Source organism: Musca domestica, unplaced genomic scaffold (assembly GCF_030504385.1).
Source record: "Musca domestica strain aabys unplaced genomic scaffold, Musca_domestica.polishedcontigs.V.1.1 21, whole genome shotgun sequence".
In the NCBI taxonomy this organism is placed as follows: domain Eukaryota; kingdom Metazoa; phylum Arthropoda; class Insecta; order Diptera; family Muscidae; genus Musca; species Musca domestica.
This window is the reverse complement of record NW_026712258.1, coordinates 9073959-9091980: the sequence shown is the minus strand read 5'-3', so window position 1 is coordinate 9091980 and position 18022 is coordinate 9073959. Positions and strand designations below refer to the sequence as shown.

General features: G+C 35.5%; 2 protein-coding genes across 4 annotated transcripts in view; one reads left to right on the top strand and one right to left on the bottom strand.

Annotated features, from left to right (window-relative positions):
* The window catches only part of LOC101894228 (axin), a 70969-nt gene extending 53165 nt beyond the window's left edge, over nucleotides 1–17804 (bottom strand). The window contains exons 1-2 of one of the 3 annotated variants that reach the window (XM_059122662.1): nucleotides 16155–17804; nucleotides 8284–8537 (exon numbers count right to left, since the gene is read on the bottom strand). The gene's annotated coding sequence lies outside the window, so the exon portion shown is untranslated. The remainder of the gene's footprint in view (nucleotides 1–8283; nucleotides 8538–16154) is intronic. The other 2 variants (XM_005188286.4, XM_005188287.4) reach the window with 2 other exon arrangements.
* Nucleotides 1565–3889, top strand: LOC131800444 (uncharacterized). Its single transcript, XM_059122663.1, has 3 exons — nucleotides 1565–1832; nucleotides 1895–1970; nucleotides 2027–3889. The coding sequence occupies exons 1-3, from the start codon at nucleotides 1639–1641 to the stop codon at nucleotides 3563–3565; spliced, it is 1809 nt and encodes a 602-aa protein (XP_058978646.1). The 5' UTR covers nucleotides 1565–1638; the 3' UTR covers nucleotides 3566–3889.
* Nucleotides 17805–18022: the final 218 nt, after the last annotated feature.

Sequence of the window (18022 nt, the reverse complement as noted above, 5' to 3'; positions counted from 1 at the left end):
TTAAAAGATAGATCACAACTAGTTTTGTTTGAAGGGTATCTATCCAAAACGATTAACGTTCCATCGGGTGTTCCGCAAGGAAGTCACCTTGGACCGGTCCTCTTTCTTTTATTTATCAACGATTTACCTAATTCCATAAATTTCTCGAAATTGTTAATGTACGAAGATGATGTTAAATTATTCATTTCCCATAATTGTGATAAACGAGCCAGTTTACTTCAAAACGATTTAGATAGCCTTTTTAAATGGTGCAAGTTAAATTGTATGGAGTTAAATTTAAGCAAATGTAAGCATATGTGCTTCTCCAGATCTTCTTCTCTGATATTACAATATAATATTGACGGTCATTCATTATCCACTGTAGATTCATTTGTCGATCTAGGCCTCTTGATTGATCCAAAATTAAATTTTAATAGCCATGTAATAACAATGGTGTTTTAGGTTTTGTTAAACGGTGGGCCAAAGAATTTTCTGATCCATATATAACAAAACAGTTATTTACGTCTCTTGTTAGACCTATATTGGAATATGGTTCTGTTGTATGGGATCCTCAATATGCAATATATTCAGATAAAATAGAATCCGTGCAAAAACAATTTCTGCTATTTGCCTTACGAGGTTTACATTGGAATAGTGATTTTGTTTTGCCTTCTTATGCTAGCAGGCTAAAATTAATTAGATTGCCTACACTTAAAAGGAGACGTATTATGTTGAACTCCATGTTTGTACTAAAAATATTAAATGGTTTTATACCTTCAGATTTCCTAATCTCATCTATTAGAATTAATGTTCCTTTTAGATCTAGTAGATACTACCAATTATTATATACTGATTTTCACCGCACGAATTATTCAATGGGCGAACCTCTTAATAAAATGTGTGTTGACTTTAATTCTGTGTATTGTAATGTAGATTTTTGTATGAGTTTAGAAGTTATTAAATCTAGAATAATTTTATTTTTAAACAATTAACATACATGCTTTATTATTTGACAAACTAGCTGATGAATTAGATTCTGTAGCTGGCAGAGATGGTCCGAATGGGAAAATTTTAGGTTTTCGACTGTAACAAAGTTGTAAACGTCGAAAACGTCATAAAGCTGTATAAAAAGTATGAAATGTATTTAACGGCATAAACCTGAAAAATGCTGTGTTATAATCATTATTATGGTCAATTTCTCAAGCTCTTGTTACTAAAAAGATTCAGTAAGTTTTTATACATAATTTACTTTGTTAAAAATAATTTATTTTAAATAATTGGAAAACTTTGAATTTGTATGAAACAAATTTCAAATGTATATTGCTGATAGTACCCACGATACTATATAATCACAACTTATATAATATGAACACATGTAAGATTCTCAAAATTTAGACTTTTATAAAATCTACTTTTTGTGATCTTGATGTTTTTTAAATAAAACATTTAAATTTAATTAAATGAATCATAAAATATACAAAATACATAGCACGCCATCTACAAAATGTCACGTATACTGCTTGATGTGTTTTTCATTGCATTTGTGCATGTTGACAAATTGAACTGACATACGTCAACCAAAAAACGCCAAAAACAAATTAGTTTGAGCGGGAGATAAAACTACTTTTCAACAATTACAAAAATTTTATATATTTTAAAATGTTAAAAAGTCCGAGTGATGAACAACAACCAGAGGGGTTTGGACAAAGTTCTGGAGCAACCGGTGGTAGGCCCCTTCATCCATATTGGTACGGATATACAAAAATAAGTGAACGAGGAAAAGCTATTGCCCAGTGCAATAGGTGCAAACAATTAATCCGCAACACGGCTATTAACAGAATGCAGTCACATCGGTAAGTACTCAATATTAATATTAACACAACGATTATTTATAAATGCGTTTTTGGATTTTTAGGAAAAAATGCAATGTTGAACAGATTGACGAGGACAACGGAAGTGATTTACTTGAAGCGGGTATATCCCAAAAAAATGTAAGCATGAATTCGTTTTCAATTTACATGTATTAAAATATCACTATTACTTTCAGTTGTCATGTACACAGACATCAAATACTCAAACTACTATTAAGGATTTTTTTCGTAAAATCAACAAGAAAGACAAAGCTCAACTCGACATTCGTACTGCCAGATTTTTTTTCGCTTGTAACATTCCTTTTGTTGCAGCAGGTAATCAATTCTTCAAAGATTTTTGCAAAGGAATGCAACCATCGTACAAACCACCAAGCAGAAAAAGGATAGCTGGACCACTATTGGATGCAGTGCATAAGGAGCAAATCGATTTGAATGCGAAATTTTTAAAAGAAGGTACATATTCCGTACTTCTTATTGACGGATGGAAAAATTCAGCATCAAGCACAAAAAATGTCGCAGCATTACTGCACAACTGTGATCACAGAATTTTTTTGGAATCTTACGACTTTTCATACATGAGAGAAACTTCAGAAAATCTCACTGAAATGGTGAAGAAAGCTGCCAGTTTAGCCAAAGATCGATACAAAGTTGAAGTTTTCGCTGTAGTCACAGATAATGCTGCCAATATGGTATCAATGGGCCGGAATGTTGGGCTGATTCATACAACGTGTAATGCCCACATCGGCAATTTGCTATCCAAAGATATCATCAAGAATTTTGGTATTCGTTTCGAGTTAAATTATCTTTGTGCGACTGGGAATAGCCAGAGGCGATCTACGCGGCTACAGTCTCAACAAAACGATGATGTATTCGGTATGTTGGAGGACGAAGTTACTGAAAACTCTTCAATACTTGGAAAAGTACATAAAATTCTTAATGAATTTAAAAAAGTACATATTGAAAGAAAGTTGTCAATGCTTGGAGGAACCAAAGCGAAGTTACCATGTGCAACAAGATGGTGCAGTGAGCGTGATGGACTTTTTTGGTTGATAAACAACATTTCCAAAATGAAGCAAATATCTGCAGAAACTAACACTGATGGAAAACCCTTGGTCAAATCCTATATAAGTGAGCTGCTCTATAAGGAGGACTTTATTCAATCCGTTAAGGAACTATTTGATCTTTTGAATCCTGTAGCTTTACTTATAAAAAACTGTCAAAAGTCTGAGTACTCTATAGCTGATGCAACAGAAGAATGGATAAAATTGCTTACTACGGCAAAACCAGAATTATATGAAGTGGCGGCAGAAAGATGTAGAATCAGTAAAGTCTTTAATAAATATAACCTCGCAGCAAATGTTTTGCATCCGCTATATAAGGGTGGAAGGCTGAACCCAGAGCAAATGCAAAAAGTTGAAGACTTTTTACTGGAAAATCTTGATGAACATGGATTACAATCATTTTCAGAATACAAAAATGCGGCAGGATTTTTTGCCTTACTTTTGGAAAAAACATCCAAACCTGGGCTATTCTGGGAATTGGCTGCAAATAGACACAAATCATTAGCGACATTTGCACAAAAATTGCTCATGATACCAGCTTCAACAGCTCAGCTGGAGGGTATTTTTTCAAATTGGACACATGTTCATACCGATTTGAGGAACAGATTAGACTCAGAAATTGTTAGAAGTTTATTTTTCTTTAAGAATAAATGAAACAAAAGACGTCTCGCAGTATATAGAGGATACTGATTCCAGCGAAAACGAAAATTAAACGAAACAAATTACAAAATAATTTGTAATAACAGTATGTACCTGCTTAGAGGCCTTTGATTTTAAATGTAATTTAAATGAATTATTTAAGTTTGTTATGTTTTTGTATTTCCTGTTTAACAAAACAAATATTTTAAAGAAAAACTGAATTGGATTTTAAGAGACAAATGTGTTTTTTATTTCGTTCCTATTTTTGTCAAAAACCTTGTTTTATCGGGTAGGTTTACGACTTTTCCGACGTATGTAATATACGTCGGAAATGTATGTCAGATACGTCATAATTTCCGACGGGCCATCTATGGTAGCTGGTTTTCAATTTCCTACTGAATTCCCATTATGATGCGGATCATGATGTGTACGCGATCCCTCCGTAAAGGGAGGTCGCCCCCTCTCGGTCGGCAGGGGTGGGAATGTGAGGCGTGGGAACGTTCGAAAGAATTATTTAAAATTAACTGAAAATATGTATAATTTTTTCCCTTCTTTCGGTGTAACGAAAGATTATTTCTGCCGTTTTTACAAATTTTCATAGTGTTGGTCTAAGTCAGTTTAGATTTGTGGTGGGTTTTTATAGTGTTATTCAGTCTTAGTCAGTAGCGATCTATGGTGGTTTTTAAAAAACGTATCTTTAGTGATATTTACGTCGGAACAGCTGGCATTCCTGTGTGTAGGATTAGGGACACATAATTCCGACCACGAACTACCCAAGATCTTAGGGGTCACATTTAATCGCATGTTAAAGTCTTCTTCCGCAAGCCAAATCTATTTGCGACAAATTGCAGTACTTGTGTCGCGAACAAGAAGACCTTGCTGACCTCTATGGTCAGTTATGCGGCCCCAGTGTGGTGTGCGAATACAAGTGCCAGTGGAAGAGTATCAAGACCTGGCAGAATACTGAGTGCTGCGACAGGGTGCCTCCATCTACATGAGGAGGCGAAGGTTTTTCCCGTACGTTAGCATAACGGCATTGGGTTTTTTCGTGGGATTCATCCACGCCATCATATGGTGAATAAGACTCCCCCACTCAGGTGAGTGAGAAGATCTTTGGTTAAAGCCTGTGAAGGTAATCGAATTTTCTTACTACATACTGCCGACGACGTTAGTCTGCATTCTCCATTTCTCCATTCTCCAAGCATACTTATTTTTGTATTGATTCATATTTTCGTTTGCGGTGTGCACGCATATTTTGACACTTGAATACACAAAGGAAATACTTTATTGAATTGGCAAATAGCAGAAAAAAGGATATTGGTAGTGTTTGCGTCAGTGTTACAGCGTTGTGCAAAACTGTAGACGTGAAGGAATTTCTAAAGCAACGATTTTAGTTTGCCATTTTGTAGGGTGAGATTATTTTTGCGTTACATTCCTTGTTGTTTGATATAGTAGATTCCATAACTGATGTTCGATTCCCTACCCAATTCCTATTATGATGTGTACGCAGTCCCTACGAAAAGGAAGGTCACTACTTGATCGGGAGGGGTGGAAAAGTGAGGAAAGGGAACGTTTGAATAAAAAATATGGAAAATGTTTCATCAAACCCAAGCCGCAAGTTTTAATTTAATCTGCTGAATATTTCTTTCTTATCTGTTAAAAGCATAGACTAATGCAAAAAAATAACGAAAACTCTAAGATAATTACGAGCTAAAGCTATCCACTATATGCCATAGAGATATACGTCTAGCAAATGTAATCCCTACAAAAAATATTTATCTGTTGGAAAATTTCTACTTCTTTGCATACAAATTCTTATCAGACGAAATATAAATCCAACAGTAATTGTGGTGAGTGCAGTAACACAACTCTCCTTATTTGTAGCATATTTTTAGGAGTATACTAAAAATTAAAGAAATGTCTGTTTAACCCTTGTTGGATACAAACAATTTTTCTAAAAAATGAGTCTGCCAAGACCCGATTTATTATTTATATTTTGTGATTCAGTTTTTAATCATTTAGATCTAAAACTGTTAGAACATTTTTAAAAGTCTTCAATTTATGTAAATTATTTTGTTTGTTATGATTATTATTTAGTTGGTTAAAAAGCGGAAGAACCTACAGCGTTGTAAGTACCCAACATTCCAAAATGAGCTTTTACTTGTAATTGTAGAATAAGCTTACGAAAGTGATATTATATAAAGCTTGTATTTGTAATAGTATAAAATATTTATTTTTCATTTTTTAATTATTTTACACGTTTCATTCATTTCTGTCTCTGACGCATTCATTCTGAAATGAGATTGAAATAATATATACCACAGATTCCGATTTATTATTCCCCATTACCTTAAGAGTTTCGTCCAGAAATGGGTCCTGAATTCGCGTGATTTAGCTTTTTTTAGCTTTAGCAAAAAAAAAAATCAAAGCTAATTTGTCGACAATGAGCAGATTTGAGAAAAGTTTGTGCAACATAAGTTTTTCTCAAGCATTGTTAAAAATTGCTATGACAAACTATTTTTATAATATTATTCTCTAGCTGTATTGTGTTGTGGTATGTTGGGTACCTTCAGTGATTTCATGGTCATGTGTTGATATTGGGCAAATTTCACAAAATGTCATTCATATTGTCGAAAAGTGTTGCGCAAAGCACGCACAAAATATGATTATGAGAGGCATAAAATACAAGTTTAAAGTTAAAAATACATACTTTTTTATTTTCTAGTGATTTAATAACGAATGTGATTAATACGATGAATGATGGACTGCAAAACTTAACGTTGTATGAAGTGCGCGTTCTTTATATCTTTTGAATTGATAGTGGTCTATGATCCGTACCATGGTTGAAAATTAGTAAGTATTGAAATTGACAAATGCCTGTTTAATCTAAATGGGATATTAATTCTTAAAAAAGGCACATCACCATTTAATATTTTAAATGTCATTATGGTATTGAACATAGTACGCCTATTTTTAATATAGGCATGGGAATTATTTTAGACTGCTGGCCCAGGGTGGAAAAACAAAGTCACTATTCCATTGAAAATCTTTCAGCACATAAAGCAGAAATTGTTTTTGCACTGATTCAATTCTCTCAGAATCACTGAACCGCATTCTAGATTAGACCATATAAGCGATACAAATAATTGTTTGATTCGGATCAGAGAATTCTTTAGCTTATCGTTTTATGAATCCTAAACAACAAAATGTAAAAATGATGGTGGTTTGACTTATTTGCAGTTTTTTTACCTCACCCTGTATAACATAGAATATTTTATTGAAGTTGATAAATCGTTCACAAACTGGACCGGTCCAACATGATTGGTAGAATGACAACCTTTAATAATACTAAAAAAGTCCCATCTTTTAAATTTGGTGATTGACACGATCAAACGCTTTACTGAAATCTGTTTAAATTACATCAATTTGCTTACACTTGATGAAGTCCTTCACAACAACGGATGTGAATTGGATAAGATTTATGATAGTCGATACCGCCGTTAGAAAACCATGTTGGCAAGGACATAAAATTACTATTTTTCAAATAGCTTTGGAATTGCAATACATCTATAATTGAATACATCAGATAACCTATCTGATTTATGCAATGGAATTCCAAAAGATTTTGTTCTAAGGTGAGGGAAAGTAACCTAATTTTAAAGAATAACTTAGTGCGATATCTAGGCCATTACAACAAAATTTTAGCATTTGGTTTAAAATTGGGCATATTGAAGATTCTGACTCTAATACAACGATCAAATGCTTTTTACATTTCAATGTTCAAAATCATTTACTATTTCTGAACTCTGTCGCTCATTATAGTGTGCTAATAACCTTTCACAATAGAAAACTAGGCCCTGAACCAATTACTCGCGGAATACATTCGAAAAAAATAATTAATTCCAATCCTAAAAATTTATCAATCAATTCTAAAAGTTTATTTTAAATAGAATTCAACAAAAAAAACTCGTTTTTCACTTTGAACATCTTCTCTTGTCATCTTCTTTGGAATCCAATACTTGCTTTTATTTTGAATTATTTCTACAAACTTCAATCTTTAACATTTATTTTTATTTTTTTTCGCGATTTTTGGAATATTATAGTGTTTGCAGATACCAAATATACGATAGTTCAAATATTTTTTTATAAAAGAATAGTGACCGCATCGACTCTGGATACAACTATCAGCAATTTTAATCAATGGGCCACAAATCGTTCATGTACTTGAACATACAAATTTATTATTTTTTAAAAGGAACTGTAAATGAAAACTCCTACATACACCCTCTGTTGTAGTTTTATATAATTGGTTTAATTTGGTTTACATTTGACGACATTATGGGGTATGTAATTTATGCTCGAAATCGAAAAGACACTCATATAAATTAAGATGATTGGATTTGCAAAGTCTCTTCCTCAATTTGCTTTACTTATATTTGATTTAAGAATCTCGTTAGTCTATTCAAAGGGTTTGGTTTTGATCATTATTGCACTAATATCATTTCGTTCAAAATCTAAACTGTAAAAAAGTGCCAGTCTCGATTTTTAAGCGACAATAGTTATGCTCCTCCTTTTCCGTAACATTTTTAATAACTAGCAAATTAAATAATTTAACTGTAATATTAATCTCTTATAATGAAAAGATTACCAACAACTACTAAGATGGCATATTTGTTCAATTTCATTAAACACTGTTATCAATATAATAGAATTGTTCAACTTGTAACACTTACCATAAAAAAGTAAACGGGGAAATGCCGAAAACACAATTTAGAAACAAATCTCTGTAAAATTCTTGAGGTGTTAATAATTCAATTTCTTCTGTTGTCTATCTATCACGATGTTCGTTCAAGATTAGCAGTGTGAGTCGTGGTATTTTTCATAAATTCTTCAATATTGCACACCGCCGCATTTATATGTAAACCCAACGTTTGCTAAATTTTCAGTCACTGGTTACGGGTTCGATTACATAGCCATACGTAAAAAGCTGCAATGAAAATAGGAGGAAATGTATACAATACAAAAGTGTTTGCAATATAAAAATGTTTTGCTCTTCATAGATATGTCTTTAATTGTATAATCAGAATCTAAATTAGATTTCAATAATAACTACCCACATTGAACTAAAACTCAATGATTATCATGATTTCCTAATAATACGACTTTTTAACTAAGTGGAGTTTCAAATTATGGACACAATTATATTTTTACTAATACATACGCGAAAAATATGTCAACTTGAACAATGATCTAATTATTTATATAATTTAAATTTCTTTTCTGTATACAGAAATAAAAAATGTTTACATAAGGTTCTTAGTCGAGGGGCCACCAAAGTTAGTAGCCGCGTAGATCGGAGTCCTTCAAGTTCATTGTGTTCATAGTTTCCAGTGATATACCAAGACAAAAGTAGTGTTAAAAATTAAACATTCAAAAAAAGGCACTTAGTAGTAAGGTAAGGTAACTGTAAGATAACTAAAACTTTTAAAAATAAAAATGTCGGAATTTATTAAACAAACGAGTTACATTTTAAGCTACATCGACATTGTTTTGGAGAATGCCTTCTATATCAATTTGCTCGGTGATATCGTTTAACAAACTTTCGTTGATTAAGAATATATACAGGGTGAAATGAAAAAACTGCAACCAATTTCAGACTGCTGTAATTTCAAAGCCACTCGTCCGACAGCTGTTAAAATTATTCCAGTGACAGCTCATTATATTGTTTACAAACCTACAAAAGCCTTTTTGAGAATTTTCTACAAAAAAAATTTTTCATTGCTTGATAGTGTGATTTTTTATATTTGGCTGGAAAATCACAAGTGACTATCGTTAGAGCACTCTAGCATTTAAATGTGAAAAAATCTTTTGTGTCTCGTACCATCGCTCGTTAATGTGATACTGGTAGCGTAGCCCCACGTCAAGGAAGTGAACGGAAGTAAACAGCAACTTAGCAGAAATGGTTTGAAAAGTAAAGAAGCGACTTGATCGAAATCCGCGTCGCAGTGGCCGAAAAATGACTCGTGAGCTGAACATATCGCAATATTCCATTCGGCAAATATTAAAAAATGAGCTCGGGGTTAAGCCATTGAAATTCCAAAAAGTGCAAGAACTTACACCGCAACAGAAAGAAAATATACTTAAAAGAGCTAAAGAGTTGATTGGTTTAGCCGAAAGTGGTGAACTTCCGAATTTGGTTTTCTCCGATGAGTAAACATTCGTTGTCCAGCAGTTTGCAAACAAACAAAATGATCGTATTTACTTGCCAAAGAGGTCAGCTGAAAATGTGCACATTCGGTTGGCCACCAGAACTCAAGCGCTAGCCATGGTGATGGTGTGGGCCGTCATAACAGCCGATGGTCGCTCTCCGCTCGTATTATTCGACCGTGGCATCAGAATAAATGCCGAATGTTATCGCAAAAATATTCTGGAGGGTGCATTTAAGCCTTAAGCACGCAAACATTTATCCGCAGACCTTGGACATTCAAACAGGACACAGGACTCAGCACCATCGCACTCACAACGCGCCCCCCCCCCCCCCCAAAATGGTTACGAAATGAGGTTCCTCGCTTCACTTCCAGCACACAATGGCTACCAAAAAAATATCCAGGTACCAATACGTTGGAAAGCAAGGTTGACACTAAAAAATACCAAATTGTCGATCAGCTCAAGCAAGCGCTTCGCCGGGTATGGACCAAAATACCGCAGAGCAACATTCGGGGAGCGTGCGACCGTGGCCGTTTGAAGGCTATAATTCGTGCCAAGGGTGACCAATTCGAATAAATCTAAACTTATTCTAAAAGTTAATGCTATTTCCGACATTTTTTGCTTTCATTCAATAAAATTTAAACAAAAAAGTAAAAATTATGGCGTTTGACTATGTTGCAGTTTTTTATCTCATCAAGTAAAGTTGTTGGGTTTAACGTGATTATTGCGAAGAGCTACAAGTTAATATATCCTCCATTGTATGGTGGAGTAGATAGAAAACAAGCGTTGGTAGTCAAGTGACACCTAAGGCCATTTGTTATTCCGTTAACCCAAAGAAGTTTGAAGGTTAATCCAAATAACCACCTACTTTGGGACACCATGATGCTGATAGTCAGACAACAAATCGTTTTGCTGAATGGACAATTCCTGCTGGCGAGATATCTCTCGTGTCTTCAAAATAATTATTCTGAGAATGAACACCCACCTTTCAAAATGGTATCGAAGAACTCATTCTATATGTAAGGGATAATTTAAGATTTCGCTCCCGGAAGAACTTTTGGAGCTATTCAAAAACACTCTATCATTGGTCAATTTTAAGCTAGGGTCAACAAATCCTAAACGTAAAATAATCGATAAGCGCTGATCAGTTTTATGATTTTCTTGCCAAAAATAGAATGGATTAGATCTATGATACCCCTGACCTTGTTGAGCCCAGCTCAACATGCCAATATGAAAGGCAAATCTGGTGAATCAGCACAACACGACGTCGTTGGTTGTGTAGAGAGGAACCTAAACAACTGAAAAACCTGGAACCTGGAAAATCTCAGACTTTTCGCTACCAATACTTGATGGGGTATGCTATGCCTTTCTTCGGAAGCCAAATATCTCGTTACCATCCTAGACCAGAAATTGCTTAATTGCACGTTATTCCTGCAAAAATTCCATAGGAAAAAGCTGGGGAATCAAGCCTCACATCTTGAAATGGTTACATGAGTCAGTCGTCCGCCCAATTCTAACCTATGGGGGGCTTGTTTGGTGGCACTCCTTAGGGAAAACCACCTTCAGTAAAAGCATTGATAAAGTCCAAAGAGTTGCTTCGTTACTAATTACAGACGCGTTTAGGAGCACACCCCAATCCGCACTAGACACGCTACTCAATTTTAAACCGTTAGGTTTATTTGTAGAGTAACAAGGTGCTAGGTGTGTCCAGCGACTTAATGAACTGGGACAATGGCGGAGTCAGCCCTTTGGACACTCCGTCATTCTCAAGTATGTGGAAACGATTGGAAATCAGGCTATATCTAGCGACTATATATCACCTAGGCACAGCTTTGAACTACTTGTTATCCTTATACCTAACAGGGGCATCTGGACCAGCGACACTCCACCTTTTAACGGTATAGCTGTCTACACTGATGGGTCAAAGATGGTAAGTGGAACGGTAGCGGGGTCTACTGTGAAAGTCTATGTATCCAACGATCCTTCAATCTAAACAACGACTGTAGCGTTTTTCAGGAAGAACTCTTTGCTGTCAGGAAGGTCATAGAGCTGCTGGCAAATAGAATCAATGAACTGGACGGATTGGTGACTATATATGTCGATAGCCAAGCGACCCTGAAGCCTCTAAATTTATTTACAATCAAATCTATGGCAGTTCTGGAATGCAGGAATGCTCTGGAAAAGGTTAAATTGTTTGCCAAACTCTGTTGGGTCCCTGGACCCTGCAACATATCTGGCAATGAATCGGCCGATGAATTGGCCAGATGCGGATCTGAGTTAGTAGATCTAGAGATTGAGAGCTCAGTTACTTCTTCTTCCAATTACTTCATAAATATTATCTTATATTATCTACAGAACTGGCTAACTGGAAGCGGATGTAATGTTTGCAAAAAGATTAGGCCGGTGAACTCCGAAAGGAGATCAAGGTCACTCATATCCATGACGAAGTTGGACTTGAAGCTTGTTGTATAAGTTTCAAATAAGTTTAGTTGGTAATGTGTTGTATATAATACAAAAAATATATATCTATCCTATAAGTATATGTTCTTATAGGAAAAAAATATTTGTACTTCATACCCTTGATAAGTCTGATATAAATATTACAACATGCCAGATTTGGACTATATCGACTTTACGTTATACTGGGATGTGCAAAACTTAACGAAAATCGAATATATAGCATTAAAATAATAATTTAACTTTTGTGACGGAAGTACCAGAAATGGTGGAGAAATGGTTAGATATATCAAGTTTGAAAAGAATCGCCGACTAGTTTTGCAAGTTACGAGAGATACAAATATTGAAAAGTGTGACCTTTTGTGGAAGAGATACCAGAAGGGACGGGCCGGTATCTATTATCTTTTCTTTCTTATCTTTTATGAGCTTCATGTTTGTTTAATATGTTGACACTTCATGGGGGAGGTACTAGAAGTAGTGGACCTATATTGGCCTCGAGTTCGATCTAAGTTTGATAATAATATTACGATGTATTAAATTTGGATCTAATCAGATTATTGTGCCCATCATCCAGCCAGACAGAAAGACGGATGGACACCCTTAGTTTACTCAAAATGTCCTACAACGGATTTGGTCCACGGACTTGATTATTTCGATTAGGCATGTTTTGGCCGTATTAAATGATATTTATATGTGGCTGTAGCGTTTAATTGGCTTGCTCCAGAAGTTGTAGGGCATGGCTAACCATGTTAATTTACTTTTCATCTTTGAATCTCCAAATATAAAAAGAGGCAATATTTCTTGATTTTCTAGGCTCTAGACTGAGTAGCGTTTGGTTTGGACGTTATAGGATGGTTATCTATGTTAACTTACTTTTCATCTTTGAATCTCCAACTATAGATAGTGGCAAATGGTGAACATGGCAATATAAGTGGACGCATGGGTGTAATTTCCGATAAGGCATCGACTAATGCGTTGATTCACAGACAGTCGACCTAACTTGAACCCTTTTCGTTAAATGTAATGGAAGTGCAAAGAACAACAACCGATTACGAAAGCTCTATCTAAAGGCTCACCGTTACACAACCCGGGTGAAAACCAGTAAATGAGATAAAATTAAACTTCGGATTAGGGTAGATAAGTTTTTTAAAACACCAGTTTGCAAGTGTCATTTTCTACCAGCTTCTTCGACGAGAGACTTTTTGAAGCAGCTGACATAAAAGCTTCGCGGTTTTTTAACAGTCTTTTCAATCGACTAAGAACTAACTCGATCTAATTTATCAGTTACTTCATTCTACACTATTTTACTATGACCTGGAACCCAACAAAGTGTAATGAATTCAAGTATCTCAAGGATAGATTTCTTGCAGTCAAGAATAGTTATTTGCTTGCTAGTTTTAAAGACCTATCGACTGCCTTCCCGATTGCCGATTGCCGAATCTACGCCTGAAAATTTTTAAAATTGTCATTTAGCTCATATGAGAGTTTAAAAATTTTGTTAGGGCAGAATATGCCAGCACAGTTACCTTCGTCCATCTTGAAACTGTATGTGTAAATTACCAGGCGTCCCTATCAGGTATCGTTACGTCAAGGTACACGAGTAGGATACACCGACCTACCTAAATTTTCCCGCAGTCTCACCGCACTTCTTGATGTTTGAATTTCCAGTGGCTAGAAATTTTAGCATTACATTTAATGCATAAAATCCTGCTCGATGTCCCTACTCCACCTTAAACGTTGATCCAGTATCGTACTGGAGGTACTTAGCGCTCAAAGAATTATTCAGTGTAAGTCCATCCAATTCAATTTTATGTTTTTTTTTTTTTTGTAAATGGTACAAATTGCACTTTGCATTAGTTCTGAAATAGTTGGAAGGCCCCAATACGTTGTATACATATGAGACTGCCTTTATTCGAAATTGATCGAAACCTTTAACCAAAGCAGGGTGAGGGAACTCCTCCCTGCGATTTACTTCTGCTGATAGTTTTGGTAAGGACTCTCTGCTTAGCTTGAATCGATTGTCCTGCTTTTTTGCATTCTACCAATCCATTATTTCAGGATAGAGGAGATATCAGACGCATGGATAACATATGTGGGGATCAGCACAGAGGTTTGGTTATTTTAGATTCAAAACATCGCCTCGTCAGTCTAAGGATCATTGCATTTAGATCTCCTCTCTGTATATCATCGACCATTATGCAAAATGCCGCAGATAATCATATGGTATTGTTTATGGTTTTCTACGGTATCTACTCTGTGGACAGAAGTAAAAATGGTCTTCAAGTCTGAAGTGGTAAGGGCGAATCAAGCGTTATCCTAAGAATACAGAACAATTTGTCTCTCTTTCTATTGAAAGCAATGGAAAAGTTACGAGATTTTGACAACCCCTGAATGCAGACAAAATCAGTAAACTTCAACAAGGTTTACTTAAGGATGATTGACTGCGTTAAGATAAACATAGACATGTTCGGCTTTACATTGGTGGCCTTTTTAATAACGTAAGTTAGATAGAGCATTAAAACTATTGTAAGGATAATGGCCTGACATTTTCTGACAACACACACTGGATGGAGTTATTTTAAAACATTTTTGTAAAACTCTTAATCAACGACTTAGCTAGAAGAGGAACATCGAAGAAGGAAAATAAAAGGCATTTAGCTCCACACTTCTTCCGAATGACATAGGTAAAATCTAGAGACTTGGACCGTAAGAAAGGACTGATTATTCAATAATATCGTCTTAACTTAACATATAATGTCAGGTATGGTGATAAGTTAGATAGTGTGCAGACGGTCTGCGGTTATTTAGCCTAAGAACACTTAGAGTGTGAGACATACACCTAATCTTTAATATATAACCACTGAATCTTCTGGTGAGGTTTAAGTGACAAACATTACATTGAGCTTTAAGGAATCAAGCGCATGACATTGTTCACAAATGGGATGGGTAACCATGATGGTAGAATCTGGTTTTGTAAATGACTACATCGCACTCTCCTTAATTAACCTCTTAACGGCCTGTTAGTGTATGTAGATGTAGTTCGCACACATACGGAGTTTTTTTTTTAAAAATCAAACCATTTAAAGCATATATTTTCGCTAAACATGACAATTGTAGCTTATAAGTGTACCAAGCGCTAAAGATCCGATAGATTGGTGGTAATTTAATCACTCAACTCTAAAGTTATCCTTGAGGGCATATTTGATATTCCCGGGTACATGAAGATATATCGTGTACATGGTCATAGCTACATTTAAACCTATCAATTCACCCAAAAAGTAACAGTCGGTAAATCTGTCAATCTACCGTTAAGTTATAACATATGCAAAATTCAGGTGCCCTATCTCGGAAAGGATGCCATACAATAGAATAAATTCCTCACTCTACATAAATTATTAAGGTAGGCCCTTTTTTTTCTAAAAATTTGCTAGACATTTTCGATGACTTGGAAAGCAAACGTAACATACTTATCCATCAATATTGCACCGCTACCATCTTCTACAAAAAGACAAACATAATGAACCTCAGGGTCTACGGGTGAAGTGTTTACAAAATTATGGGGATCGCATACGCTAAACCTAACCTATCCTAAATATGCCTACCGACGAGTACAAATTATAAGATAATCGAATATCTCGTTTATTGCTTTAATCCTGATTGCATATGCACTGATTCACTGTTCTCGCAACGGTCCATTAAAGCTATTCATAGTGCACTAATATATTCAATGAAAAAAATTCGTATCCAACCATGCAACAATCAATTATTAGCAACATAAACAATCCATCGACCAATAAACCTTTGAATGGATATACGCCGACACACACAGACGCACGCATAGATCGATATATGGACAATGATGATACCTTGAAAGTGTTAATTTTTGGTATGTATGTATTAAGTCGAACAAATGAAATCAGACATTTGAAATTGTACTCACCTTTAAAATCACTGCGATGGGGACAATTAAATGTAGGTGTGCTGATTCTGCTGCTGCTGCTGTTGTTGGCGATGATGATAATGATGATGGCAACATAAATCAGGAAAACCAAGTAAATACACAATTGTTTTCACAATGCTTGCTAGGATACAGGAGTAATAACAATAAGAGGATTGTTGTAGTTGTTGACGATGATGATGTTGACGTTTTCCTTGTTGCTGCTGTTGTTGTTGTTGACTTTGAGTGGGTGTGGACGGGTTGAAAATTGCTTTTAATGCTCTGATACAGTTAAACAACTTTTCATTTGTTGTTACTAGAGAGGAAACGGATAATTGCTGTAACGATACCACCGATGGAACACAAGGAAATTTGTTTCTCATTTTGATTCGATGCTCATCAGATTTTCATCACAATGAGTGTGCAGTGGGACAGGCAGGCACCAGCTCGGCTCTGTCATAAAGTGGCAGCAGTAGCAGATAGAAAGAATACCACGCCACCTACACTGCCAACAATAAGTACTGCTGCTGCCTGCTCTCCTTTATAGATTTTTCAACAAATTAAAAAGACAACAATAAAATAACTGGTGACAAACGGCAAAAGGAAACACATCCAAAATAAATGACAATTTTGGGATTCTTTCACTTACACACACGCACATCAAATATCATATCAGTCGTACAAATGTGTGCGGTGCAGGGCAAGAAGGAGCCAAGAAGAGTGGGCAGTGTGTTGCTCTAGCAAGTGTGGGGGATTTGTGGGGAAAAGGACAATGATGACAATGGTGAAGATGGTTGTGTGTCGTCGTACGTCCGTCTGGCTCCTTTTGCAACTGTTTGTGGCAATTGATCTCGTCCCAATCCTTCAGCCTTGGAGGTGACCACAAACGAATATGGTTATTTTCCTGACAATTGCCAAAAGACACCCACGACTGGCGCTGAATTAAGTTATTGCTTCCCTTGGTCACGAATTGTTGAGCCAAACCTAATGCAACGTCATTCGGCGCAGAGAAGGGGGGTAGGAGTCGGACAGGTAGGTAGTCTTGTCTTCTTCAGCAGGTCGGTCTAGGTTTGGTTGTGTTGTTGCCGTTGTAGCATAGCACCATTAGTCGGAGGGAGGGCGTTATTTCGGTTTGGTTAACACTTTGCTTTTTTGATTTTCGGATCAGTTTCATTCACACAGTCAGTCTATTTAATAGTTTTGTTTAATTGGTAATTAACAAGGTTCCGTCGTTTGATTTTCTTCTGTTCTGTCCATTTTATTTTCGAGTTTTCCACGAAATTGTTTGTACTCTCTTTTGTTATGGCATTCTTCTTTTTACTGTGACTTCTGGTTTTTTCATTTCGATTTCGTTTCTTTTCTGTTTCTGCTGCTGCTTCTTCTTATTCTTTCACTGTATTTTTCCGAGTTTGCAGGTATTTTGGGTTTTTGTTGTTGTTGTGTGCTGCTAATGCTAAATTAAATTGGACGTTCGAAATTGATATGGATTTTTGCAAATTACGGAAAGAACTTAATTTAAATGAACGGAATCACTGTTTAACGACGATGGTAGGTTCTTAAAGATACTTTAACAAAACAATTTTAATTAAATTTGATTTATTTCTCATCAAAAAACACGCAACACGCACAGAAACGAATTTATGTTTATCGATAGTATCGATTCTTTCCTTCCTGCCTCAATATCGATTGGTGTGTCGTTTTAACAATCGAATATCGTACACTTTCCAGATGATGGTAGAAATATATCGGACAGATAAATCGTTTTTCCTTCCATCAAGTGAGCGTAATGTCATGTTCTCATTAGGATTTGAACACCGTTGTTCGCTGAATGTGTACCATTCAGAAGGCTTGGTTTTTATACCCTCCACCCT

What these genes read in the sequence shown, in the direction of transcription:
- LOC131800444 (XM_059122663.1), top strand. Translation starts at nt 1,639, where the DNA reads ATGTTAAAAAGTCCGAGTGATGAACAACAACCAGAGGGGTTTGGACAA. An exon ending in AACAGAATGCAGTCACATCG is followed by an intron (nt 1,833 to 1,894) that starts GTAAGTACTCAA and finishes TTGGATTTTTAG; the next exon opens with GAAAAAATGCAATGTTGAAC. An exon ending in CGGGTATATCCCAAAAAAAT is followed by an intron (nt 1,971 to 2,026) that starts GTAAGCATGAAT and finishes TATTACTTTCAG; the next exon opens with TTGTCATGTACACAGACATC.